Raw genomic sequence first — 25,811 nt, forward strand, 5'->3', positions numbered from 1 at the left:
CTTCATCACTACACCATATTTAAAAAAATCATAACTGTATTTCTCTACAATTGGGATTGAATGAGTTGCTTTAAACATTTCCCTCTTTCCCAAGGTATGGTGAATTAAGTCTTAATGGAAATTAGAAAAGTGCTAATTTAACAATTTACACTGCAGCCCTGCTTCCTGGCAATGTCCTGTCAATTCACGAAAGGAAAGAAAGGGAAGCTACTTCAGGAGGAGAAATCAACATCTTTTTCCTCCTTCTCTTTCTTTTTGCCTTATTCTGAGCAATTGTCCCCAGGAAACTAATCCATCCCCTGCCGTGGAGTTTGATTCCTCTTTCTGGAGTTACAGTCTTCCTGCTTCTCAGAGATGTCTCAGCTGACTTTCCATCTCCGCCATCCACTTGCAAGATATTTAGAGTCACAGGACCAGAAGAGTGGCTAATTCTCCCCTCCCCCTCTCTGGTCATCTTTTTTTAAAAACCTTTTTAGATGCTGGTGGGTGGGGCTAACCAAGAGGGAGACAGCAGGTCTGGCCCATCCCTTTTCTGACCCTCTGGGGCCACCTTCCTTCTGGCAATTCTCTTCCCCCATCTGTTTTCCTCTTGTTTTTGTTTAAAAAAAAAAGAAATTAAAAACAATCAAAGAAAGGAAAAGAAACAAAAACCACAGAATGCATCCACACCTCTGTTGAAGCAAGGCCAGTGTGGTACAAAATTCTGTACGAAAATTCATGTACCAGCATGTATGTGTTTATTTGCAGGTCTCAAACTGTGGAAGAAACTTGTGTTGGCATGAAAAACTCCTAATATTTATTAAATTTTTATATTGGAGTGTAGGTGATGCACAATGGTATTTCTAATATTCAAAGCATAAAATGTTTACTTCTCTTTCATTGGTCAAAGGAAATGTGTTCTCCGCCCCCCTCCCGTTTTATTGAGATATAACTGATGTGTCCTGGGTTTATTCGATAATAATTTTTGCACTCCTCCCACATTTGGGTGAACGTTCACACAGCTCAGATTTGCTCCAGGTGCCAAGGAGACAGCGGCTGAAGACCAGGTCTGCCGGCTGGTCCTAGAATTCTTCCCATCTCAGGGCAGCACCAGGCCCCACAATGGCTTTGTCCCACTAGGGTGGTGTTTCTGCAGCATGGAGCCTTCAGCATGTTAAGAGTTCCTTCCAGGTTGATCTTTCCCTGCAAATCTCTGGGAAATCTGGTGAGCTGCAAATGTCTATGTAGTGTTTTTTTCTTTTATATTTCACATTTATGATACAAGCATGATTATTTACCTTGGGCACCAAGTTATTATTATTATTTTTTGAACTTAGTTTACAGCCAGGGTAATTTTGCACAGATCTTAAATGGCAGATCTAGAAGTTTTGACAAATGTACACACAAAGACCCCTTCGACTTCATTTCCCCAGAAGGTTCTCTCCTATCCCCTTTCACTACTCCCTCACCCCCCAGGGTTCTTTTTTTATCCTCAAAACTTAGTTATGCCTGTTCTAGAATTTTCTGTATATGGAATCACACAGTAAGAACTTTGTGTTTGGTTCCTTTCTTCTAACATGTTTTTGAGATTCATCCAGGTTGTCTGTAGAACTGGGACCCAAGCTGTCACTCACAGCTTGATGCTGTTAAGACTAGGACAATCGGTCCACCCGATGGATGGTCTCCATACCACATACCCTCTAAATCCTGCTATTTGGCCCTCTCCACTCTACCAAGTCAGTCTCTCTCCAGGGCCCAGCGAGTTCCTCTCCCAGAACCGCCCAGGCAGCCTCGGGCAGCACCCAGATGGCCGCGGGGCCATCATCGGGAACCTCCCCCGAACAGCTGCCCTCTGCCCCCTACCTCCCCCACGCCCCGCCACAGTAAAACGCAAAAAGAAACCGGCCCTCCTGCAGGTCAAAATTCAGATTCGTTTAATCCCAAACTGCGTGATGTTTTGGTGTTGATCACAGATATGCAGTCCTTAAGAAAACGAAAAAAAAAAAAAAAGAAAGAAAGAAACCGGTTGCTGGGGCGAGGGTGGGGGTGAGATCTCACGGGCAGTGGATATCAGCCTCTGCAGAACCAGGATTCAGAATGAAATCTTTTCTTTTCTTTTTTAAATAAACGGAAGAGTCGCTCTCCACTCCGCGCTCAGAGGGTTTCAAAGGTCGTCACACTGAAGCCCGGGGGCGTTCATCTCCCCAGCGGCCGGGAGAAGGGAGGAGGTTGGGAGGAGGAGGGAGGGAGCACACAAAAGCGAGCCGTGCAGAGAGGGCTAATGTTTCCTGTTTGCCTGGAACCCCCTCCTCTGTGTCCCCTCCCCCAGCCCCCTCCCAGCACTCGGGCGGAAGTGAGTTTGCTCCTTTGGAGATTAAAAGGATTCCGAATTCCGATCAGTCCCAATAACCAACGTACTGAGAGGAGGAGGAGGAGGAAGAGGCGGCAAAGCTGAGAAAGGGGGGACGCGCGCGCGTGCACGCACGCAGCCCGAATTGCGGAGTTGTTCAAAGCCCCAGGCGGTCAGGGCGCACAGCGCGAGCCCAGCCCGGTAGGCGCAGCGCTGCCGGGGCCACCCGAGTCTCTCTCGGCGACTCGTTTGAGAAAGAAGATGACGCGGGCGCGGGCCGGCGGCGTTGACCACGCGGCTCCTGATCTCACCGCGCTGGGCCGTTGCCGGTTCCACTGATTCCGGCGCGCCTCGGTGGAGGTTCCGTCCCCGCAGCTCGGGATCGGAGGGGGGGACCAAGGCGAGGGCGAAATGGCCCGATGACAAAGGAAATGTGATCCCCCTTCGCTGCCAAGGTTTCAGAGAGGACGGACGCGAGGAGGAGGAGGAGGGGCGCGGGGCGCGCGCAGAGCTCGGATAGCATTGCACGACGGCTCGCGCGGAGCGGGCAGCGGGTACATCTAATATCTTCCTGCCGATGAATAATTCACGACGGCCCGCGGGGACCTGCGGCCCCGCGCAGCGGCGCGGCTAAACCGGAGAAGGAGCGCGTGGGAGGCGCCCAGGCCCTGCAAGGCCGGGGCAACAGGGCCCCGGGCCGCGTGGGGCGCGCGTGCGTGTTAAGCGCCGGCAGCTCAGCGGGGCTCGGCGGGCGCGCGGGAGACTCGAGGCGCGTGGGGCGCGCGTGCGTACTACCGGCGTGCGGCCGCGGCGGGCCCCACTAGCTGCAGCTGCGGCGGGGCTCACCGCCCTTGCAGAGAGGCCGCGCCCGGCCGTGCGCAAGCCCGGAGCGCCGCACGCCGGGCCACCCAGGAGCCCCTGGCCGCCGCGTCATGCGGTGGGGCGGCTGGCGTCGCGCGGGGGGACACGGGCTGGGCGTCGCGCCGCTCCCGCCTTTCCTAGTTGGGGGAGGCTTCCTGTCCCAAGAAGAGACTAAATCCATTTAAAGAAAAACCCACGCACCAAATACTCGTCGAACCAAATTCTGCCTCTCCTGCCGGGACTGGGGTTGCACAGCGGACTTGACTTGGGGGTGGAGGACAACTCCTCTCGGCTGGCGAGAAGCTAAGCTGCAGCTGCTCCAGGAGTCCTCTGACCTCCCTGCCCCCGCTCGCCCCTCGCGTGTCGGGACTTGTTCCGGCGCTCCCGCCTCGGAAGGCGCGCGGCTCCCGCGTCCTCCTTCGGGAGGAATCCTGGTCGCCTCTGGAAAGTGGCATTTAATGCTCGCTGCGTCGCGGGTGGCAGTGCGCGGGCCGGACGCGGCGAGGCCGAGGCGGCCGCGCCGCTCTGGTGCCGGCTCCCGTGCGTAGGCCTAATCGATGCCTTTTTTCTGAGTGAGTCGGCGGCTCCCCCACCCACCTCGTCCGCGCTCTCCGCCTCCTCTTCCTCTCTGGTCTCCTCCCTCCTCCGGGCCTGGTTGCAAATGGCTTCGTTCCCCGAGACCGACTTCCAGATCTGCCTGCTGTGCAAGGAGATGTGCGGCTCGCCGGCGCCGCTCTCCTCCAACTCGTCGGCGTCGTCGTCATCCTCGCAGACGTCCACGTCGTCGGGGGGCGGCGGCGGGGGCCCCGGGGCCGCGGCGCGCCGCCTGCACGTCCTGCCCTGCCTACACGCCTTCTGCCGCCCGTGCCTCGAGGCGCACCGGCTGCCGGCAGCGGGCGGCGGCGGCGGCGCGCCGGGAGAGCCGCTCAAGCTGCGCTGCCCCGTGTGCGACCAGAAGGTCGTTCTGGCCGAGGCAGCGGGCATGGACGCGCTGCCCTCGTCCGCCTTCCTGCTCAGCAACCTGCTCGACGCCGTGGTGGCCACGGCCGACGAGCCGCCGCCGAAGAACGGGCGGGCCGGCGCCGCGGCGGGCGCGGGCGGCCACGGCAGCAACCACCGCCACCACGCGCACCACGCGCACCCGCGCGCGGCCGCCTCGGCGCCGCCGCCGCCGCTCCCGCCCGCGCCGCCGCCGCCCGCGCCGCCCCGCTCGGCGCCTGGCGGCCCCGCAGGCTCCCCGTCGGCGCTGCTGCTGCGCCGGCCCCACGGCTGCAGCTCCTGCGACGAGGGCAACGCGGCCTCGTCGCGTTGCCTCGACTGCCAGGAGCACCTGTGCGACAACTGCGTCCGCGCGCACCAGCGCGTGCGCCTCACCAAGGACCACTACATCGAGCGCGGCCCGCCCGGCCCCGCCGCCGCCGCCGCCGCCGCCGCCGCGGCGCAGCAGCTCGGGCTCGGGCCGCCCTTCCCGGGCGCTCCCTTCTCCCTCCTCTCCGTCTTCCCCGAGCGCCTCGGCTTCTGCCAGCACCACGACGACGAGGTGAGTGCGGGGACCGCTCCGGCGGGGGACTGCGGCCCGGCGGCGTGGGGAGCGGGTCTGGGCCCCAGGGGAGCTGCGCGGGTGCTCGCAGCGGTCTCCGGGCAGGACCCCGACTGAGGGAGGGAGTTCTCTCCCCCTTCCGGATTTCTCCGTTTTTCTTTTTGACGACGTGGCAGTCGCTGCCATTGAGCCGACGACCAAGACCTGGCTTCTGTGTGCGGGCCGCAGAGGGTCCCAGAACGCAACTCCCCCTCCCCCCGCTTCCATATCTAATTTTCTGGCTGGCAAAACGTGGCACCCGCTGTCTCCAGTTATAGGCAGGAGCTGGGATAACGCAGATGTGTATGCCTGTGTAGACCTGGCCTCCGTGGGCGAGGGTCCCTACTCTGCTCCCCCAGACAACTCCCGAGGTTGGAGATACCCCCTTCTTGAGAGATTTGGGCTTCCTCATTTCTGTTTGACAAAACGGGCAGGCTATTGTTTTAAGTAAGACAGGGGATGGAGGCGTGTGTGTGTGTCTGTGTGCGTGGATGTGGTCTTGTGGGGGTACACCGGAGGCCTCCCAGCATACTGAGGGCTCCCGTTTAGGTTTTCCCCCCACTTTAGTTTTGTTTAAAGTTCATCGATGGTTGCTTTTAAGTAAGGCATTGGCCAGGAGTTAGGGGGTCGAGTGGGTGAGTGTGTGGTGCACGTGCCCGGGAATACTCTGGTTTTCCACGTGCGCGCTCATGACGGCGCACTATACTTGTAGTTGGGATGCCTCCTTGTGTGCGATAAGCGAGGAGCCGCGGATCTGTGAGGGCCTCGGATCTTCGGCCTCCAGCTCCCGAGGTTCCGTTTCCGCAACGTGGAGAAAAAGCGCGTTCTGGTCCCTGAACCCCCCTTGTGTGGACTTGAGCCTCGTGGGCCCACGGCTGCGCCCGGAGCTGCGGGTTGGGAGCGGGGGGGGGGACCTTGCCGGTTGCCCTCACCCAGCTGGAAGTCCTTGGGCCGCCCCCGCCGGCCTTGGCTTCAGTCTCTCCGGGAGCCGGTTTCCCTGGTTGGGAGGTGTCCCCACCCCGTTCTGCCTGAGGCTCGACTGCCCTTGGAGAACGAGCCGACCCCGGCTGTACGCGGCTCGAACCGGGCACGCAGAGCCCGAGGGCTGAAGGGCAGCTTTGGGGCTCACTTGGCTCTTGGGCTGTTTGTTGAATAAACCGTTCTTGCTTATTTTTCACCTCGTGTGCCACCTTAAACCCACTCGCGCCCATGAGTGGAAGGGGCGAAAGTTTCGAGGCTCAGCCTCTCCTGAGAGGGTCGCTGCCTTGATGCGATCTACCTGTGGTCCCTCGGGGAGACGTGATGCTCGGGCCTCGCCTCGGAGGGGAACGGGAGTCCTCGTGGGAGTCGCCGCCTGCGAGGCGCGGTGGGCGTGCTGGCTGCGAGCGCGGCGGAGGCTTGCCCCGCGCAGCCTTTTCCACTTCTAACCTGTTATTTGGGGAGGAGGGCGGAGCTATTGCCTGCTGGCCTTAAGCCGGCTTCTCCTATTGGAAAAAAAGTTGAAATTCTAATCTACTTGTTGTGGACGGCTCATTTTCAAAGTTTCTTTTCTAGGTACGAAGACTAGGCGGGCCGTTATTCTTTGCCTTCCTTTTTTTAAAGCTTTGAATGGACTCTTCTGAAAGTTTTCCCACATTTAGGGATGAATGTTTCTAGCAGATTCTTTCAAAAAAATGTCAAAAAAATGGGATTGAGTTAAAAGAGATCTGAATCCCAGTCCCGGGAACGGGAAGAGGGAACCAGTTCGCTGGGAAGTTTAGTGTCAAGGGGGGGAGGAGGAGGCAGAGGACGCCTCGAATCCGCCCCAGTTTCCCTCCTGGCAGGGGCGTAGATGGAACCCTCCCTCTCAGCAGTTGAGTTTAAATGTCAGGTTTTATTTATATTCCCAGTTAAAGATCCGTATACGTTTTATTTGGGTTAAAACAGTACATGCTCAGTGTTGCCAGACTTGTAAAAGGTTTATATACTTTTCAAATTATAAAACCATTCAAATGGTATGGGAGTGTGTGAAGCGAGCGGTGTTCCCTTCACCCCGGGAGGTACCTGGATGCCCTGAACATTTCGATTTTTTAACGTGTGCAGTTCTGGTGAAGTTGTTTGGCAGAGGTATTAAGATACTACACTGTTAGACCAACTATCCTTTAAAAACACGAACTTTTCTCAGTTTTGAGCAAAACTCTACTCCCCCTGCCCCCGTGTTGGTTTTAATTTAAAGACGAAAACTTGGAAATTAATTTTTAGACCTCTTTAATCTTTTCTGGGTTTGGAATGTTACCGGATTTAAGTTTAAAGGGACAGACCAGGGCTGTGAATGGGAAAGTCAAATGTTCAAAGGAAAAGCACTCTCTCCTTCCAAGGGAGTGATCCTTAATAGTTTAGGAATGATGTGCCTTTAGAAAGCCCTTTTTCCGACTGGGAAAAGAGCCTGAGGTCACTATGGGAGATGGCCGCCTTGTCCTCTGATAGTGATGAAAGGGATGCCTAAATCCGTGCGTTTTTCGATGGGTACAGTCTGCTTCGATTTTTGAAATGTGCTGCTCGTTTGAGTTGCTCCAGTGTCAACAGGCTCCATGAAATAATTCAGCGTGCCCTTGTCTTACGGTGACTGATGCCACCTGACCTTGGGCAGGGGGAACCCCCATGCTTGGCTCTTCCCCTTTAATTTTAGGGAGAGTGCGTCCAACAGTTGGCATCTAAGAGGGTAGCCGGTCGGGTCTCTTCCCCCAGACTGCGTTCCTTAAGCATCCCCGCCAGCGTGACAAGATGGTTCTCTGAGCCTTGGTTTAAAACATTAACTGGAAAACTCAGAAGAAAGGAGCTGGGTTTTCCAACGCAGTGAAGGTTGCTTCCTCCCTCTCTGTATTTGGTGCAGGTAAAAAACGAGAGTTTGGGTTTTTCGCCTCGGTGGTGGTCAGTCCAAAAGGCCTGCAGGCGCCGCGGCTGGCGGGCGGCCTGGCTGGGGATGGGGCGGGGGGTGAGTGGTCGGCGCCCCGGGACCGCTGGCCGCGCGCCTCTCGCGGGGCCGGGGAGAGGCGGGCGGAGGCGGCTCGGCCAGCCCGGAGCCGGTCTCCGCCAGCCGGACGCGGCGGGGCCGAGACAGGGTCGGCACGCATCTGCGGGGAGAGCTGGGGAGCTGATCGGGCCCCGAGCGCGCGGCTCCCGTCGTCACGAGGTGTCTTGGAATGTTGCTCGCACGTGGGAAGCAAGCCCTTCCCTGGCCGCCTCTGGGACGCCGGGAGCCGAAAGGGCGTGTGTGTGTTCAGGGCCGGGCGGCAGCGCTCTGTAAACGGGAGAAGCTGAGTGGGGTCTGAGCCTGTTCCGGTCCCCGGAAAGGCCCTTCCCTTGGGAGTAGGGCAGGGGTGACCTAGTTGCCATCTTGAGCTGAGGGTTTCTTTGTAGACCCCGAAGATGGCAATTTTGGTTCCCAGTTAGGAAGGTGGGAGTGGGGGTGGATTTTCCTGTCTCCTGGATGGAAAATGGGATGAAGGGACTGATGTAGTTTATTTCTGTCTGTGTGTAACAAACTCCCTGAAAGATAGGTCCTAGAATTCCAATTCAACATGATCTTGAATGTTGACCCCAAATATTGAGGAAACCACTCTCCGAAAAATCAGCCCCAAACAATCTGGAGGAAGAAGGTTTGCTGCCTAAAATAATTGATTGTGGAATGTACTCCTGTATCTTATTTAGAATAAGTTCCTGTGAATGGGGATTGTACCCGAACTGGCATCAATATATTTTATTCTGTATTTGCAGAGGCTCAGTTTTCTCAGGCATGCATCCCTTTGTGTTTTAAAATTATACGTGTGTGCCTTGTTAAATTGTAAGATTTATAGTAAGAGGTTTTTCTTAAGGAAAAGAGTGAAAAATGAGTAAAAATGTGCATTCTAGTTGTTTCTGCTCCACATCCTCAACCAGTTTGATAGGACTTGGTAGATGTATTTCTGCTTAGCACACACATCTCACCTATTCACCGGAAAATCAGACCTTCCATACCTTGGAAATAGTTGGAAGGTTCCCGCTTTGAATCCAGTTCAGCAGGTGGACATTTGTAGATTGAAATCTGTTGAATTACGAAAATGCTTGAGGAAGATATACAGGAGAGAAATGTCCACTATTGACTTCTCAATATGTTAATTTTGAATATAATCTCTACACTGTGAACTTAAAAAAAAAAATATTCACATATGATCAGAGGAATGTGCCTGGTCTTCCATAAAATGCACAGAAATGAGTTTCACCAACATGGCTCCCAGGCAAGTGGCTAGTTGGCAAGCTGTGCTGGTGAGGTTGCCTCACAGCCACAGCCAAGAGTCAGGAAGGATGCTGGTGATACTGAGGCTGTGGAGGAATAAGCGGTGTCTCTGGGGACTTAAGACCAGTTTTTCTTGCTAAGGAGTAAACACTAGTTTGGGGGTTGCATAGACTTGGTTTTGGTCTACAGGATCTTGATTTCCAATGCTAGGACTATATATTTTGCAAACAATGAAAATATTTTAGGAAGAAAACGGGTACTTTCAGTTCGTTTGATAGCACTATACATTCTTTATGATTCAGTGTTTACAAGTTAAATAGTTGTAGGACGAAAGCAGTCTGAAAGTGTTTAAAGACTTGAGTAAAATTGCCTTTTTCCATCCCAGCTTTCCTTCCCATTTTAGCTACTTACAAATACTAATTCCAGGGAGTCCTTTTCAGATTTCAGGGCACTAAAACCAACATTAAAATGTAAAGTTTCCTAATTTCTCTGCACATGTAAAATTTTGAGTACAACTGTTTCGCTTTTTATGTTTTCATGAAAAAAACTTCGCATATGTAGAAAGGGAGTTAGCTTTGGAGGAAGCCGTAAATGAGGAGGTGAAATGGTTAAAATTCTTTTGTTGTTGAAGTAGCTTGCCAGGAGAAGACCGGGTTTATAAACTTTTTCTGCTTATGAAGAATTTTAACTTACTTGATAATTCTATATAGCTCTTGCATTTAACACCCTGCCAGTTTTATTTCCTGGTGCTTACTGAAGTCACATGAGTTGCTTATTCTCACCAGTTCCTCTCACAGGGCGAGGTTTACTTCAGACGTATTCATTCTTAGGGAATAAAGGACCATTTCGATGTCATTCTTCATGACACTTGAACGAAAGAGTGAGAAGAATTCTACCACGGAGGCGGTTTCCTCCTGCCTTTCCCCATAACACTAACAAAGAGTTCAGGGCTTGACTCGGAGGCTGTCTGCGCCACCTCTGTTATTTTGGAAGGGAGCGGAAAGGTATTGATGAAGAGTTACAGTCGCCCAGAGGGAGCAAGATGCCACCCTTGCAGCCCCACTCCGTTCCGCCTTCCCTTGAGCTTTCAGGTTTTGTGACTTGGAGGAGGAATCCTGAGCCATCTTTCCTCTTCAGCTGATGCGACCTCCCGCTTCTTCAGTACTAAATTATTCTCCTCCCTTTGAGGTTTTGTCTGTATCCACAAACCTAGTTGACTGAAACCAGATTGACTGTTTTGATTGACAAGGCTCTGACTTGGTAACAGAAAAATTGGGAGGGGTGTGGGGGGTTGAGTGTAGGCAATTTACATCTGAAACTTTGGCTTAAATCCTATTCCAGCGTAATTCTTTGCCTCCTCAGAGGGCATCTTCAGCTTCCTTTGTGTTTTAGATAGTTTGCTGGCAGTTGGCTTTGAAGGTAGGGTGGAGTGAAGCGGGAAGACCCCTAACTCCTGGCTTTCATCTCCCACTCAAACCCAGCTGAAATTCGGGGAGGTTCCGGGTTAATCTGAAGATATCAGACCAATGTTTTGTCCTCTTTCATGTAGATTTTTCTTACCTGAGCGACAGTTCCCACCAAGTGAGACCTATTTTTAGTACATCTGTATAATGATCCCAGTTTAAGGATCAGTAGACAGGAGAAATTAGTAACTTGTTCAAAAACAATTTTCCGCACGGTTGCCCTAAGGAAGTGGTGTTCTTTTTTTTTAATTAATTAATTTTTTATTAAGGATAATTGCTTTACAGAAGGAAGTGATATTCTTTCGTGATACTGCTTTCAGTAATATACAGACTGCAAAGTTGACGTTGTAAATATTGGGAAGAGGAAGCCTGATCATGAATAAGGGCACCATTTATTTAAATATTTTTTGGCTACACCAGGCAGCATGCGGTATCTTCGTTCCCCAAGCAGGTATCAAACCCACACTCCCTGCAGTGGAAGAGCGGGAGTCTTAACCCCTGGACTGCCGAGGCTTAATTCTTGATTGTGATTGTTTATCTGACAAACGTGTGCAAAGTGCACATTCTGCTGACATTAATGGGACTTGCATGAAGCAGAGCAGTGTGCACAAGCCAGTGAAGTGGATCAGGTCCGTTGTGTAGACCGAGGGCTCCCTTCCTGGCTCCCACACCCTGTGAATTTTGAGGGTCTCTAAGTTGGTTTTTGGAACCCCTGAGCCTCTGTCAAAGGTCAGCAACTGTATCCTTTCGTTGTTACTCCTGAAAAGTTCAGTCAGCCATTTCCTTCCATCTAGCCTTAATTGTTTGCAATTGAAGATGTGTGTTTTTTTTTTCTTTTCTTGAAATGACAATGGGTTTTGCAAACTTCTTTCATATCTTTGACTAACTGACATAACTCTAAAGATGTTCTTCTACAAAAAAGTCTGGACATGGAGATTTTGCATCCATCCATTTTGCATGGATCTAATAGAACATCTTCAGCACAGGTGTTTAAAAAAACGGGAATAGTGAAGAGGTGGCATCAGCAGTCATGATTATAGTGTGTTTTGGCAGACCACATCAAAGATTTTGGTCTGTATCCTCTACCTCTCTTTAAGATAAGTGTCAGAGGAAGATCTTTTTCTGAGGATCCTCTCTAGGCTTGTACTGCGTAAGTGCTGAGCAGAAAAGTGGATACAGTAGAGGAAATTTTAGTTGGGAAAATGCTTTTGTGATGTTTCTTGAGGTTTATTTTTACTTAAGCACTCTTAGTGTGGTTTTGAGATCCTTGTGCTGCCTTAGTTTTCTCATCTGTAACACTTTGCAGTGTTGTAAGCATTCCAATTAATGTATTTAAAGCACACTAGAAGGCAGTTGTAAATATTTTAAAAATAATCTATTTATTTACTTATTTGACTGTGTTGGGTCTTAGCAGGCATGCAGATTTAGTTGCTCCCTGGCATGTGGGATCTTAGTTCCCCAACCAGGGATGGAATCTGCTTCACCTGCCTTGCTAAGGCAGATTCTTAACCAGGGAAATCCCTGTAAACATTTTTTTTTTTTAATGGAAAAAAAATTTTTTTTTTATTGATGTGTAGTTCATTTACAGTATTATTAATTTTTGTTATATAATAAAGTAATTCAGTTATACATATATACATCCTTCTTTTTTTTAGTATTTATTTTCCATTATGGTTTATCATAGGATACTGAATAATGGTTTCCTGTGCTGTACAATAGGACCTTGCAGTTTGTAACTAATAAGCTGTTGAGTTTTGAAGCAGGCTTCTCACCCCATCCTTTTTCCTCCAAAGAGGATGCTGTAGAAGAAAACTATTTGTTGATGTTGGAAACGGTGGCTTCTGTCAGTTTACCCTGGTCTAATTGGAAAGATGTGGTGATTCTTTCAAGTGATGCAAGGTGAACTGGAGAAACATGCATAAACTTTATTTCACTCTAGAAAAACGAGCCCTCAACTTTAACTTCTGGTCTAGACCATCTTTGGGTTACAGGGCTCCCTGCGCCTAGCGGTGAGATGGGCACAGGTGTGTTTAGAGGCTACATCAATGCCTGTGGCTTTTTTTTTTTTGGTGGAAGGCCAGTGTTTGTGTTTACATTTTATATGTGTTGAGAATCATTAATCTTTAAAGTCTTGATCTTTTGGGGGACCGTGACATTTCAAGGAAACAGATCAACTTGCTCAAGGGAACAGTTTGATTTCAGAGACTGGAATATTTTATAAGCTTTAATTTCACGGTGTTGTCAGTTGTGTGTTTAGGTGTTCCCGAAGAGGAAACTTCAATTATCACAAGGCTTTAAATCATTATAGAAAAACTGCTACTTTACAAGTGGGGAGACAGGCTGGGGTGGTGAAGTGACTTTAGCAGGAACTTGCCTGGTCTAGCGCTCTCTTCGCTCTGCTAATTTATGTACAGTATTTGGCGAATATATCATCATTCTGCCTTAAAATATTTACGTATGTATTTGGCTGCACTGCGTCTTAGTAGCGGCATACGAACTCTTAGTTGCAGTTGGTCAGTTCCCTGACCAGGAATGGAACCTGGACTCCACATTGGGAGTGCAGTCTTAGCCAGGGAAGTCCAGAAACTGGTCCTTAAAAGTCTGAAATTTAATGTTAAATCTATTGCTTGAATCTTTAGCTTCTTGTGTTTTATCTTGGTTTTGGTCTTTTTTTCCCCTCAAGTTATTAAGGAGAAAATTAAATAACATACAAGTCATTTACAGCTGGAGGCTTCCCAGGTGGCTCAGTGGTAAAGATGCCACCTGCCAATACAGGAAACATGGGTTCAATCCCTGAGTTAGAAAGATCCCCTGGAGACGGAAAGGGTGACCCACTCCAGTATTCTTGCCTGGAGAATTCCATGGACAGAGGAGCCTGGTGGACTACAGTCCATGGGATCACAAAGAGTCGAACACGACTTTGTGACTGAGAATGTACGCACAGGTACAGCTTGGCAAAAGTGAGTGTGACCGTCGTTACTGTGACTACCTCTCCTTCCAGGGCTAATGTGTGAAGTGTTGTCAGAGCAGTAATTTAGCAAGGAAGAGGCCTTGAGTTTAATCTCTTGAAATGATGCATAAGTCTCATAGGAGATCTCTCAGTATCAAAGTGAGAAGGATGCTTCCTCTGCCAACCACCTCTAACACAGGCCTCACCCTGTGGCCCCAGCACTTCAGAGCAGATATTCTAACACTAGTGGGTTTGGGGCTCTTACACTAGATCTGGCCTAGATTGATGTTGGTGGCCTTAAGGACCAAATAGAGAAAGATGTTTTTTGGATTGCCGGTTCCCAGTGGTGATGGAAAATGGTGGTGCTGCCTTTATTTTGTTATCAGAAACAAAGGAGACTTATTCTTTTTCAAGCCACAGAATGGGAAGATGCTTGTAGCTTCTTGGTAAGAAGTCACCCTGAAGTAACTGTGAGACCTTGGACAAGTCACTTAACCTTGATTTCTGACCTTTCAGATGGAAATGGTTGAAGTAGATTTCAAGAACTGTTTGTGGAGGGAAGTTATGATTTACATGAAGATGCTTTGAAGAAGGAGCTAGAAAAAATGTTTTCAGTATCGTAAAAAAATTTGGCTTCAACTTTTCGTGCAAGTTGCAGTCAAACGGGTAAAATTCCTTCTTCGTGAAATTAAATATGCTGCTTATCTTTCTTAAAAAATATTTTCTGGTTGATGGCCAAATGATATTTGATACTATGAAATAATTCCGGCAGTTCCTCATTGCTGACAGAGGACTTGATGTGTTAAGGTTTGTCATCAAAACACTTGCACGTCTGCTGCTTAGCATTGTGCTCTGTGACACGCCTCTGGTTAGTCTCGCTGGGAGGATGGAACTGGAAGAAAGTTGTTTGAATGGGGCTGAGGGATTCTTGGCTTCCTGTGTGGCTACTTTATATGTGGTCTTACTTACATTACTCAAGGAAATCTAAATGTTAAAGCAAGCTCTCATGGCATCTGAACAGGTTCTGATAGGGAGGTGAGTTTGGGCTGAAAGACAGGAATCTTGGAGAGTGACGGGATTTAGGTAGAAGATGGAAAGAAGGCAGGAGTGGTTTAGGTCTCTAGCTGCCTGCGTTGGCTTGACTATAGTGTTTGTGACCTCGATCTTTTATCTGATTTTGCCTTTCAGCATCCCTAAGAAAGGTGTTAGGCTCCCCCTCCCCATCTCGTAAAACTGAGGTATAGTTGATTTACAGTAGTATATTAGTTCCAGTTTCAGGTGTACAGCGTCGTGATTCAGTATTTTTATAGATTATACTATTAAAAGTTATTACTAAATAATGAGTGTAATTTCCTCTGCTGTACAGTATATCCTTGTTGCTTGTCCGTTTATACCCAGTAGTTTGTCCCTCTTGATCCCGTACCCCTATCTCCCCCCTCCCCACTGCTAGCCACTAGTTTGTTTTCTATGTCTGTGCATCTGTTTCTGTTTTGCCGTTTCATGTGTTTTATTTTTTAGATTCCCCAAATAAGTGATGTCATACGTTTTGTCTGACTTTTTTCACTAAGCATGTTATATTCTCTGGGTCCATTTACATTGCTGCAAGTGGCAACGTCTCATTCTGTTTGTGGCTGAGTAGTATATACATATCTTTTATCCGTTCATCTGTCGATGAACACTTAGGTGGCTTTCTTGTCTTAGCTACGGTAAGTAGTGCTGCTATGAACATTGGATGCAGGTATCTTTTTGAAGTTTTTAATTTTTCCAGATACCTATCCAAGAGTGAAATTACGGTAGTTTTAGGGGTTCATTCCTTTTTTTTTCTTTTCCCTCCTGCTATCTGCACACCTTGCATGATCTCCCTTCCCTGACCAGGGATCAGATTCAGTAACAGCAGTGAAAGCACTGGTCCCCTAACCACTGGGCTGCCGGGGAATTCCCAGGTCCCCTCCTTTTTTACCCTTTTTAGGAGGGTGGCTGTTGATATGTAGAGGAAATAGCTCATCAGTCTGGAGCTAGAGCCACGTTTAGTTACTTTAACAGGTAATTTAATGCATTATTGACTGTTATTTGAGTTGTTTGTGAGTTTTTAGCTGGGAAATTGCAATGCAAGGAGAGACTACTTGCGTGCCTGGCTGGTAGGTAGCAGCTGTGGGAAGCAGCTCCCCTCCTTGGGTTGGGAGATGAGAAGAGAAAAATTTGGAGTTGTTAATACTCCTGTGGGTTCCTGTGGGTCGGGTCAGTGTTAGAAACCTGGAATCAGTGTTGGAAACCTGGATTAGAGAAGTCTGTTGAAGGAAGTACCACCCAGGAAGCAGAACTCAGAGCAAAACCTTTCTCCCCTTCAAATTCCCTAGTGTCAGAGTCACAGGGATGCAGCTGGCGAAGCAAGAGGTGTGGTCCACCTGAGGGATGGGTTTAAGCTAAGAGGCAGTAAGAGCTCGCTAAACAGCACTGCGTGGAAGATGGACTCCCACTTGCTGCTTGATTCCATTTGAAAATTTCATGAAAGCATGGCGGAGACCCTGGGCTAAGGGGGACTAGAACGTATCGAGTTAGCAGTGCCCAGTCCCGTCGGTGCGTTCACACTCTTACTAACCCAGCTTGCTATTTATTTGCCAGCAGGCAGCACGAAGCTCCGGCAGCCCAGCCCCTGTGCTTACTTACAGGGGGAGACTGCCTCTGTTGTTCCCAGACCAGTGTGTCCTCTCGTGTGTGCCTGCTCAGGCGTTCCGTCATGTCTGGCTCTTTTTCGACCCAAAGGACTGTAGCTCTGTTTCCTTCTCCAGAGGATCTTCCTGTCCCAGGGATTGAACCCACATCTCCCGGGGCTCTTGCCTTGCAGGCAGATTCTTGACCACTGAGCCACCTGGGAAGCCCTGTGTCCTCCGTACTTGTTTGTATAAATTACACAGTTTAAGTAAAAATGAAATCAGTGCAGAAAATTTCTGTGTAAGCAGACCTGCATGCCTATGAACTCAGATTTGGTGTAAAGCAGGAGGCCCTGGGGACGGAGCAGTGAGCAGAACAGCCTTGAATCCCTTCTTCGTGGAGCTTGTTTATCCAGCCAGCTTGGGACTGGGGGCCTCGCCCTTCTTCCCCAAAGGCAGAGCTCTGGTGCACAGGGACTGCTGTGGGAACCTCCCTGACTGCACTCTAGACCCTTCCAGCCCATGAGGGCTGGGCATGGAGGGGAAGAGCCCTGGCCCTGCAGGAAGGAGCTCGGTTCCCTGCTTCCCCTTCCTCTCCTCCGCCTTTGGTAAGGCCTGCCCCGCAGACTTTGTCCTACACTTGAGGGGGCAGTTTGAGCTGCAGAGCCCAAGGCTGAGAGGGAAAACCTCACTTCTGACTAAGTTCAGTGATTTCTTCTTTTCTGCTTTTGGCGTTTGGTTTTCTGACACATTAGAAAGTAAGAATTTTAATTGGTGATTTGAAGCAGCTAGGTTGATAACCCTGGGCTTAACAAGACTGATATTTTTAAAGGAGGCCCTGTATACTTTCGGGGCTTCTCTTGTGGCTCATCTGATAAAGAATCTGCCTGCAGTGCGGGAGACCTGAGTTTGTTCCCTGAGTTGGGAAGATCCCATGGAGAAGGGAAAGGCTACCCACTCCAATATTCTGGCCTGGAGAACGCCATGGACTGTGTAGTCCATGGGGTTGCAAAGAGTCGGACTTGACTGAGCGACTTTCACTGTATACTTTTGGGGTTACCCTGGTGGCTCAGACAGTGAAGAAACTGCTTGTAATGTAGAAGACCTGGGTTTGATCCCTGGTTCGGGAAGATCCCCTGGAGAAGGAAATGGCAACCCACTCCAGTATTCTTGCCTGGAGAATCCCACGGACAGAGGGCCCTGACAGGTTGCAGTCGATGGGGTCTCAAAGAGTCGGACACAACTGAGCGAGGAACACTTTTTTTTTTTTTTTTTTTGCTTATTGAGGTAAACATATACATGGTAAAATTGATCTTTTTTTTTTTTTTTAACGTACACTTCTGCACCTTTTGACAAGGGCGTAGAGTGCCATCACTCCGCACTCTAAAGAGCACCTCATCACCCCACATTACCACATCATCACCCCATACCACCCCACATTAGCCGTCTTAGAGCCTCAGGCAGCCTCCGACCTCTTCTGCAGTCCTCTGGTCTGGTCTTCCCCCAGAAGGTCATGAGATGGAATCTGGGAGTGTTGACTGCTCGGATCTGGGCCTTCTCCACTTGCCCGGCTACATGCACAAGTCCTCGCAGGTGGCAGCTGGCTGGTCTCAGCGCTTCCTCCCTGTTTCTTGCTGAGTAGTTTTCCATTGTGTGAATGTGCCATAGTTTATACATCCCCTCGCTGAAGGGCACTTGTGTTTCCTGTTTTCAGTGGTGGTGACTGTGTTAATGCCTGAAATACGAGCAGTGTGACGTTGAGTCTTGGTGGTCAGTGTCACCAGCCGGAGCCCCCTTTTTCATCCTGGAACATTTGTCGGCAAAGTTCCGTGGCTCCGAGATTCTTGTTCCTGCATCCCTCTGTAGGATGCTCACGGTTGCTTTCATCTGCCCAGGGCTGTCTTTCTGTTTGAGGATCAGATGGGGTATTTCCTGATGGAAAAATGCAGCGTACACTGCATATAAATTTACATGAACAACAAGGACGCACTGTAGATCACAGGGAACTATACTCAGTATTTTGTATTAACCTATAAGGGGAAAGAATCTGAAAAGGAAGACATTATACTTTCCCGTATACGTGAAACTGCTTCCTTGTGCCGTACGCCTGTCACTAACACGATACTGTAAATCATCTTTTCTTTTTTTAATAAAAAATTTAAACATAATATAAGTGAAGACAGAAATTCAAAGTGCAGGAGCTGCTTTGGAGGCTGTGCTGCAGGGGGACTAGGGAAGCACCTGTCAGCCCCCCATTAGTCTCGCCCTTTGTTGATTTTTTTTTTCTCTCCCTTTATTAATAACTTTTTAGAACAATTCTCTTTGGTTTTTATTTATATTTTATTATTAACTTTATCAGAGCTTTCAGGAGGAATATACAAAGAGGAAAATTATTTTTTACCAGTTTAACCAGATTTTTAAAAAGCCACATGGGTGCACACAAAAAATAAAAAATATAACTGATCAGTGATGGACCATCCCATATACCTGGAGCTTTTAAGCGAATCTTGTAAAGAATCGCCTCCATGGAGTGTAGATGGAAAAGTCTCTCCATTTTAAATGGAAGATTAATAGGGGAAAGGGGCGTTTCATATTTAGGTTGTTGATATTTATGGTGGTGAATAGAAACCAAGTTATGAGGACATAGCAGAATCCTTTCCGAGCCCAAGATAGCAGTTCATTGTAGGCAACATTTGAGGTTCACAGCAGCTGCTAATTTTGTAATCTTGTTATTCACCCTTAAGTATGTTGTACAGTAAAAAGACAGATGTGCCTTGAGATCTAAGAACTGAGGTAAAGTCAATTCCATTGAATTGTTAGTAACATACAGGAACATGCAAAGAACGGCACTCGGTATCTGGGCATCTCAGACTGAAAATGCAGCTTGTTTAGAATTTGGAAAGTAAACGTTTTTCCCTCATAGAGGGAGGGATGGTGTTCACATTGACTGTTTCCAGCATTCATATACGTGTTTTCTCCCCCCTGCGTTGGTTGTATGGGGTCTACTGCAGAGCCAAGCACAGGTTTATTTTCTGAAGGTAATGTTCATCAGTGTCTATTTGTTCTAGCCCCCTGGAACTTATTTTCAAGGTTTTTTTTCGATGGTTTGCCTGTTGGGATGCAAAATCAATTCTCTTCTTCACCACCAAAGGAAAAAAAAAAGTCATGAAGAGCAGCAGATAAATACACAGGAATAAAATCTAAGAAACCTGTCAGATGAGATGATGAGGATGAGGAGGGGATATTTAGCGTTAGTTTGGGAGAAAGGATTGAGTTTCCAACTCTTTCGGGTCCCCCGATGTTGGCTTATATAACTTGGTGAGGCTGGGTGTTGCATGGGGGGAAGCCCACAGTATGTAATGTTCCAACAGGTTAAGAAAACAGGAGTCTAAAAAAATAACTGGGGCGGTATCTCTGTCCTGTCTGCCAAGCTCTTCTCCTTTTGGTTCCTTGACTTTCAGTTGGCATTTGTACATGTTGCCACTCACCGTGGGAAGGTCTCACCCCGTCTTGGGGCTAAAGGCAGACAGGTTTGCCATAGTGAACACAAAAGAGGAACCCAGATGAGTGAGTGCCTAATAAAAAACCATTCAACATTTGCAAACATTTGATAGGGTCCATGAAAGGGGGAAGAGGTAACAATTTTGTTTTAAATTTGTGTTTTTTTAACAACATTGAGAGGTTTTTTTTTTCCTTTTTTAACTGACTTTTGTTTTTTTCCTTAACTGAGTTTTGTTTTGCTTTTTCCTTACCTGAGTTGTGCTTAAGACTTCCCAGCACTTGTCATTCTGGCTGGTGATTTTTCTGAATATGTATGTGTCGGTGACTGTTATTTATTTGACCTTTCCTTCCTTCCTTCAGCATGCTCAGCTTGTAGTTGCTGGATGAATGAAAAATTGAGAGTTTTCTTAGAGCTACCTTGTGTTCCCTCCTAGGAATACTTAATTTGGCCCACTTAACTTGAATCCTTATTTAATTATACAGGTAACACATAAATATCTTTGTTAGGATTATCCGTAAGAAACTTTTTTTAAGTATACCCCCAGTCCTACTTTCCAAAGTGTGTAATTTGGGTGTGTTTTCTACCAAACCTTTACAGCTATTCACATACACACACGCACAGAGTATAGAAATATAGCCTTAAAAAACATATAGACATTTTCCTGTACTTACTTTGCTAGTGATTACTGCTCCAGGCTTGGTGTTCGTGCTATGAAATTTATTTAGCTGTTCCTTTATGTGGGATTTTTCTCTGCATTGCCCATTGCCATTTATTTGTGTCCCTGTGACTTCTGGAGGGAAGAGCCCCCCCAGGGCCCCAGCCAGGGACTTACTCAGATACTAGCAAGGCACATTTGAAATGTTAATTTGCCTTCCTGCCAGCCACATTTCCTCCCACCCAATCTGGCCCTGTTGCCATCAATCTAATGGGAGAAAAATGGCTCGTCCTGTTAACTGACTTTGCATTTCTGTGATTGCTGTGGGGTGGGCGTCTTTTTGTTTATTGACCATTTGGATTCCCTCCCCAAATTGCCTTAGTTCCTGGGCCTCTCTCTTGGGTTAAAAAAAAAAAAAAAAAGATCGATTCATAGGCATTTTGGATAAATACTGCTCTTTCTTCCAGCAGATTTTTCCGAGTCCTTGGCTAGCCTCAGTTTAACTTGGTATACATTTTAAATTTCAGTGTTACTGACGATCATCTTTGATTGTCTCTACATACTATGTCTTTAATCATATCTTAGAATATTTTCTCAGTGTATCTTAGGAGGTGGGATCCAGTTTTATCCAGAACGAACGATGAGCCTGAGGTCCTGACTGAGTGAATGGTCTCATCTCCCCTTTTTCTCAGAACCCTTAAATTTCTGGGAAACCATTGTGAATATAGCTCTCCGCTGGGGGTGAAGAGAAGGGAGTATTAAGACCTTTGCTCAGTGAATGACAACTGGGTTGCAGTTTAATGTATGTATATTGAATGTTCATGCTTTGTGGTCATACACCGGTGATCTCTTAAAAATCTCTTTGGTGTTGGGTGGCTATTAAGGAAATAGACAACAGGTAAATGGTAATGCTTGATTTGGTGTAGGCCTGTTAGACATCAGTCAGTGGGTTTTTGTTTGTTATTATGGTTTTAAAAATGTTATTTTTAGCTGCACTAGGTCTTCGTTGCTGTGCACGGGCTTTCTCTAGTTGTGATTCACGGACTTCTTATTGTGATGGCTTCTCTTGTTGTAAAGCGCAGGCTCCGTAGTTGTGGGGGGTGCGGCTTAGTGGCCTTGTGGCATGCGGGATCTTCCTGGACCAGGGATAGAACCTGTGTCCCCTGCTTTGGCAGGCAGATTCTTAACCACTGGACCACCAGGGAAGCCCATCAGTCAGTGTTTAAGCAAACATGTTCTTTTGCCTACTGTGTATCAGTTACTGGGCAGGGTCCTGCAGACCTGCCTTTTCTTCCCTGAGTTTTTCATCTTCACTGGGTGTTTTAACTGGAAGAGAAGCAAGTAGTCATTTTAATCCAGGCAAGTGCTAAGTAGCTAAAAGTATACAACTTGCTAATTCCACTCCCAAGATGTAACTCCTGGTAACAGGCTGGATTCTGTCATTGGTCTCCTTTCCTGTGCTTTTGCACCATTATCTTTAGGACTGTGTTTATCATTTAATCTTTAATCGGGCACACTCTGAGGTTAATAAAGTTGCTTGGAAAGTGTCATATGTGATACGCCTATAGTTCTACATCTTGCTTTTGTCTTTGGAATCTAGTAGTCATTTGTCATCATCTTTGTTGAGGTGTAGTGTAGGTATAACCAAATGCACCCATTTTAAAGCATTTATTTATTATTTATTTGGCTTCGCCAGGTCTTAGTTGCAGTATGAGGGATTTTTAGTTGCAGCATGCAAATTCTGAGTTGGGGTATTTAGTTCCCTGACCAGGGATCTAATGTTGGTCCTCTGCTTTGGGATTGTGGAGTCTTAGCTACACCGGACCACCAGGGAAGTCCCAAACACACACGTTGTAAGCACACATTTTGGTGGTGAGTTCGGGCAAATTTATCCATCTGTGGTATCACCACCACGATCATGACGGAACATTTCTACCACCTTAGAAAGTTCCCTTGCTGCAGTAATGCTTCAGAGCTCGTGTCTGGAGAATTTGGCCTGCTGCTCTGGTCTTGAGAGGATTTATGGAGACTGGAGTGGGACACAGGCCTTTGGATGTGAATTAGACTGATGGCAACATTGCCATGTCTGATGTCCTGGTTTATTGCTGAGGTAGGGTGAGCTGTAAAACACCCTAAAATCTTTACCCTGGAGAGGCATTTTATCCTCTGCAAAGGCCCAGATTCTCTCTCTTTTTTCCTGTCTTAAACATGTGCCATTTCAGGGCCACAATGCAAATGGTCGCGGAACATTGTTTTCCAGCAAGCAGTGGCCTGCTGGGAGGCAAATTCCTCAAGGATTGCTTGGAAAATGTGGAAGTAAATTCCGTTCAATCAACACACTTCTCATTGAACACCGGCCATGTGTCTGCCCTCTCCGGCCGTTTGAAGACACAAAGGACTAGAACGGAGGTTGCCTTCTGGGGACCCTTACTTACATCACCATACAGGGAACTAGGACAGCCGGGGATTTGGGGTATTCTGGTGAGTCATGTACATGTAAAAGAATTAAATTGTTGTTGATGAGATGTTACATGTTCATGTGTTGAAAAAAAAAAAGTTCCAGGGCTCGGGAAAGGGTAATGCAGTAGAGGAGATGAAGTCCTCCCAGCAGAGTGCTGGAGTCCTGTATGTCCTTTAGAGCAGGAGTCCCCAACCTCCGGGATCTAGTGCCTGATCATCTGAGGTGAAGCTGATGTAATAATAATAGAAATAAAGTGCACAATACATGTAATGCCCTTGGATCATCCCATACCACCCCCACCCCATCCATGGAAAAATTGTCTTCCACGAAACTGGTCCCTGGTTCCAAAAAGGTTGGGGACCACTGTTTTAGAGGGTTCTTATTGACTCTAGGTCCATGTGGTCCCCAACATTTCTGAGAAAATTCATAGCTTTCTAGGCCTGCCAAGTCAATTGGGGTGACCAGTTGGTGACTTCCATTCCTGAAGACTCCCTTTTCAGAAAATTTTGGTTTTGACCTTCTTGGAAAAGTCTTGAGTTGTTACAGAGGACACTGACCCCACTTTGGGTGACCCCACTTTGGGTGACCCCACTTTGGGGTGGGGGCAGTTCCCTGCCCCAGACCGGCTAGGTCTGTGTCATTCACGGCCACCTTCCGCTGGTTTTAGGCCGCTTTGCATGTGCGGACCGGAGGAGCTTCTTTAGTTTAGTAAGTTGATCATTGAGTATTACTGCAGGGGAGGGATCCTTAATCCCGGGCACTGTCGGGATCCAGAGTTGGTTTCTGCCCTTTTCCTCTTTCCTGAGGTTTGGTGTCCACCCCCAGCGAAACCTGGGTCTGCCTGCAAAGGAAGTAGTATTTTGCTGAGCCGAAGCTGGGACGGAATCAGGGTTGGATACTGTGAGAACCGGATACAAGGCGTGAAAGAGTTTTTTTTTTTTTCCTTGCAAGGGGAGAGGGGTGAGAGTGAGGTGGGACCCACCCAGGTAGAGGGCGAGGACCAGTTGTGGTCTCCAGGAAGAAAGGTCTGGGAGCCTTTGAGGGCGTCTGCAAAACTGGGAAGCACTTTGCTGGCTACCCTGTGGCGATTAGAACGTTATCTGCAAAAAAGCAAATGTTCAACCAGTGTTTGCGGAGTTAATTCAAACAGGCTCCAGGGAGCGGTTGGGCCCCCTTGAAAACCTGTGGTTGGGGATGCTGAAAGGGGGCTTTCGTGGGAACGGAGTCACCCTTGCTTGGAACCACCTCCACCCTCAAAAAGCAAACCCTGCATTTGTGTCAGCCTGTCCCGCCGTCTTCACCGAGGCCCTGGAGTCTCTCATCTCCCCTCAAACTGTCTGCAGATTCTGTCCACCGTAGTCCCCAGAAGTGGGTGCCCCAGCACACAGGCCGGAGCCTGGGCTAATCTCCCCAGACCCCACCCCATCTGCACCCCTCCTTCCAAATGTCTTTGGTGCTGGGGATCCCCAAGTGGAACCTGTCTGGCATCATCTGTGGTGATGCAGGAGCTGTCATTTTAAAAAACCAGCGCGTGAATCCCACCCTCTGGTTTTGAAGGACAGTGAAATGTTTGCATTGGGTTACTGTAAAAGCCAGCCCAGAGCAAGAATACAAAGAAGACCCTCAAGATAAAGTTAATGATTACATTTGGAGCTTTTGGCCTGTTTCCTTTAGAGAGTTTTCTCTCTTGAACTTTACTCCATCACAGCTAGGGACCCTGCCCCCCAAACTGCATTCCGTGTTTGGAAGGTTGGATTTTAGTGCCTGAGCTGGAGTTCTTCCTTGGGCCTTCCTGCCCGTGTGAGGGGCGCGGAGGGAGTGGGCTTCTTCCCAGGGCCTCTGGCTGGGGGCGCTTTTTTCTGCCCAGTTTTGTTTGGATACCACCCCACCCCCATGCTTGGGGCGGCAGGAGTTCCTCCCCAGGCCCTTTGTTCCTCCTGAGGGCGGGAATGGCGGCCTCCTGGAATGTGGATGCCCTGGCCTGAGTGGCCAGCACCATTGAAGCCTGGTGTCTCTGCTCCTGGCTCGGCTCGGGGTGGGTGGGGGTGATGTGTCAGACCAGCTCGGTCACCCCTGGGCTGGATTAAGTGGACCCGTCTTAGTGCTTACCTCAGTCACACGAAACACCCCTCCACCCATTAAAAACAAAACTAAAAAAACTCTTGAGTGCTGTGCTAAGGAGTAACCTCAAAATTCCAGGCTCCCCTTCTCAGAGATTCACCTCACCCAGCTGGGAACCCCCAAATCACCAGGAAGCCTCCTGATCAAGATGGCAAGCTCTAGGATGCGCCCCCCCTGCCCCATACCTAGTTCGTAAATAGTAAGCAATTTTTAGTACGTCCCATGCAATATTTGGGACACACTTAGGCCAAACATTGTTGTCTGTTGGAAATTAAAATTTAACTGGGCTGTGCTGTAGTTTATATGACCGCTGTGTGGACCCTCCTTAAAGCTACTGCAGGGGCTGAAATCCAGTGAGAGGCTCCCCCACCACCCAGCCCCCTGGCAGGACCCACCCCTCCCCCACTCTGCCTTTGGGTCCTACAGACCAGGGGTCCTCAACCTCTGGGATCTAATGCCTGATGCTCTGAGATGGAGCTGATGTAATAATAGAAGTAAAGTGCGTGATAAATGTGATGCGCTTGAATCATCCCGAAACCATTCCTGCCCCACCCCTGGTTTACGGGAAAAAAAAATCTTCCACGAAACCAGTCTGGGTCCCTGGTGCCTAAAAGGTTGGGGGCTGCTACAGACTCTTTTGGTGAAGACTTCTCATAGGTGACAGCGGTTAGTCACAGGACAGAATCCCTAGAACAGGAGCCCTCTGACCTCCTCACCCCCCTCCCCCACCACTGGGGATCCTTGCTGAAAATGGTGGGGGAGAGATGGAAGCTCAGCTTCGAAACCAAATGCCAGCTCAGAGATGGGAGAAAGCTTAGCTCTCGACCACACTCCTGGTCCGTTGCTGCCAAAAACGCTGGGGTCTTAGTGACCCCAGCCATCATGGGGGGTGGAGAGGTATACTCCTGTCTGAAGCGTTTGGGCAATAGTTTAGGAAGAGCAGTTTGGGGATTTCTACAAGAGGATTTTAGGGGAAGCTCGTTC

General features: G+C 48.6%; 1 protein-coding gene and 1 pseudogene across 1 annotated transcript in view; one reads left to right on the forward strand and one right to left on the reverse strand.

Moving 5' to 3' along the window:
• Nucleotides 1-1,896: 1,896 nt before the first annotated feature.
• TRIM71 (tripartite motif containing 71) overlaps nt 1,897-25,811 on the forward strand; it is a 64,114-nt gene continuing 40,199 nt past the window's right edge. The window contains exon 1 of the mRNA XM_081527102.1: nt 1,897-4,730. Coding sequence (XP_081383228.1) covers nt 3,852-4,730 — 879 coding nt within the window. The 5' untranslated portion in view covers nt 1,897-3,851. The remainder of the gene's footprint in view (nt 4,731-25,811) is intronic.
• On the reverse strand, nt 2,376-3,645 carry LOC145521017 (uncharacterized; annotated as a pseudogene).

The sequence above is a fragment of the Giraffa tippelskirchi genome, chromosome 9, assembly GCF_054371585.1.
Source record: "Giraffa tippelskirchi isolate mGirTip1 chromosome 9, T2T-mGirTip1v1.2.pri, whole genome shotgun sequence".
Taxonomy (NCBI): domain Eukaryota; kingdom Metazoa; phylum Chordata; class Mammalia; order Artiodactyla; family Giraffidae; genus Giraffa; species Giraffa tippelskirchi.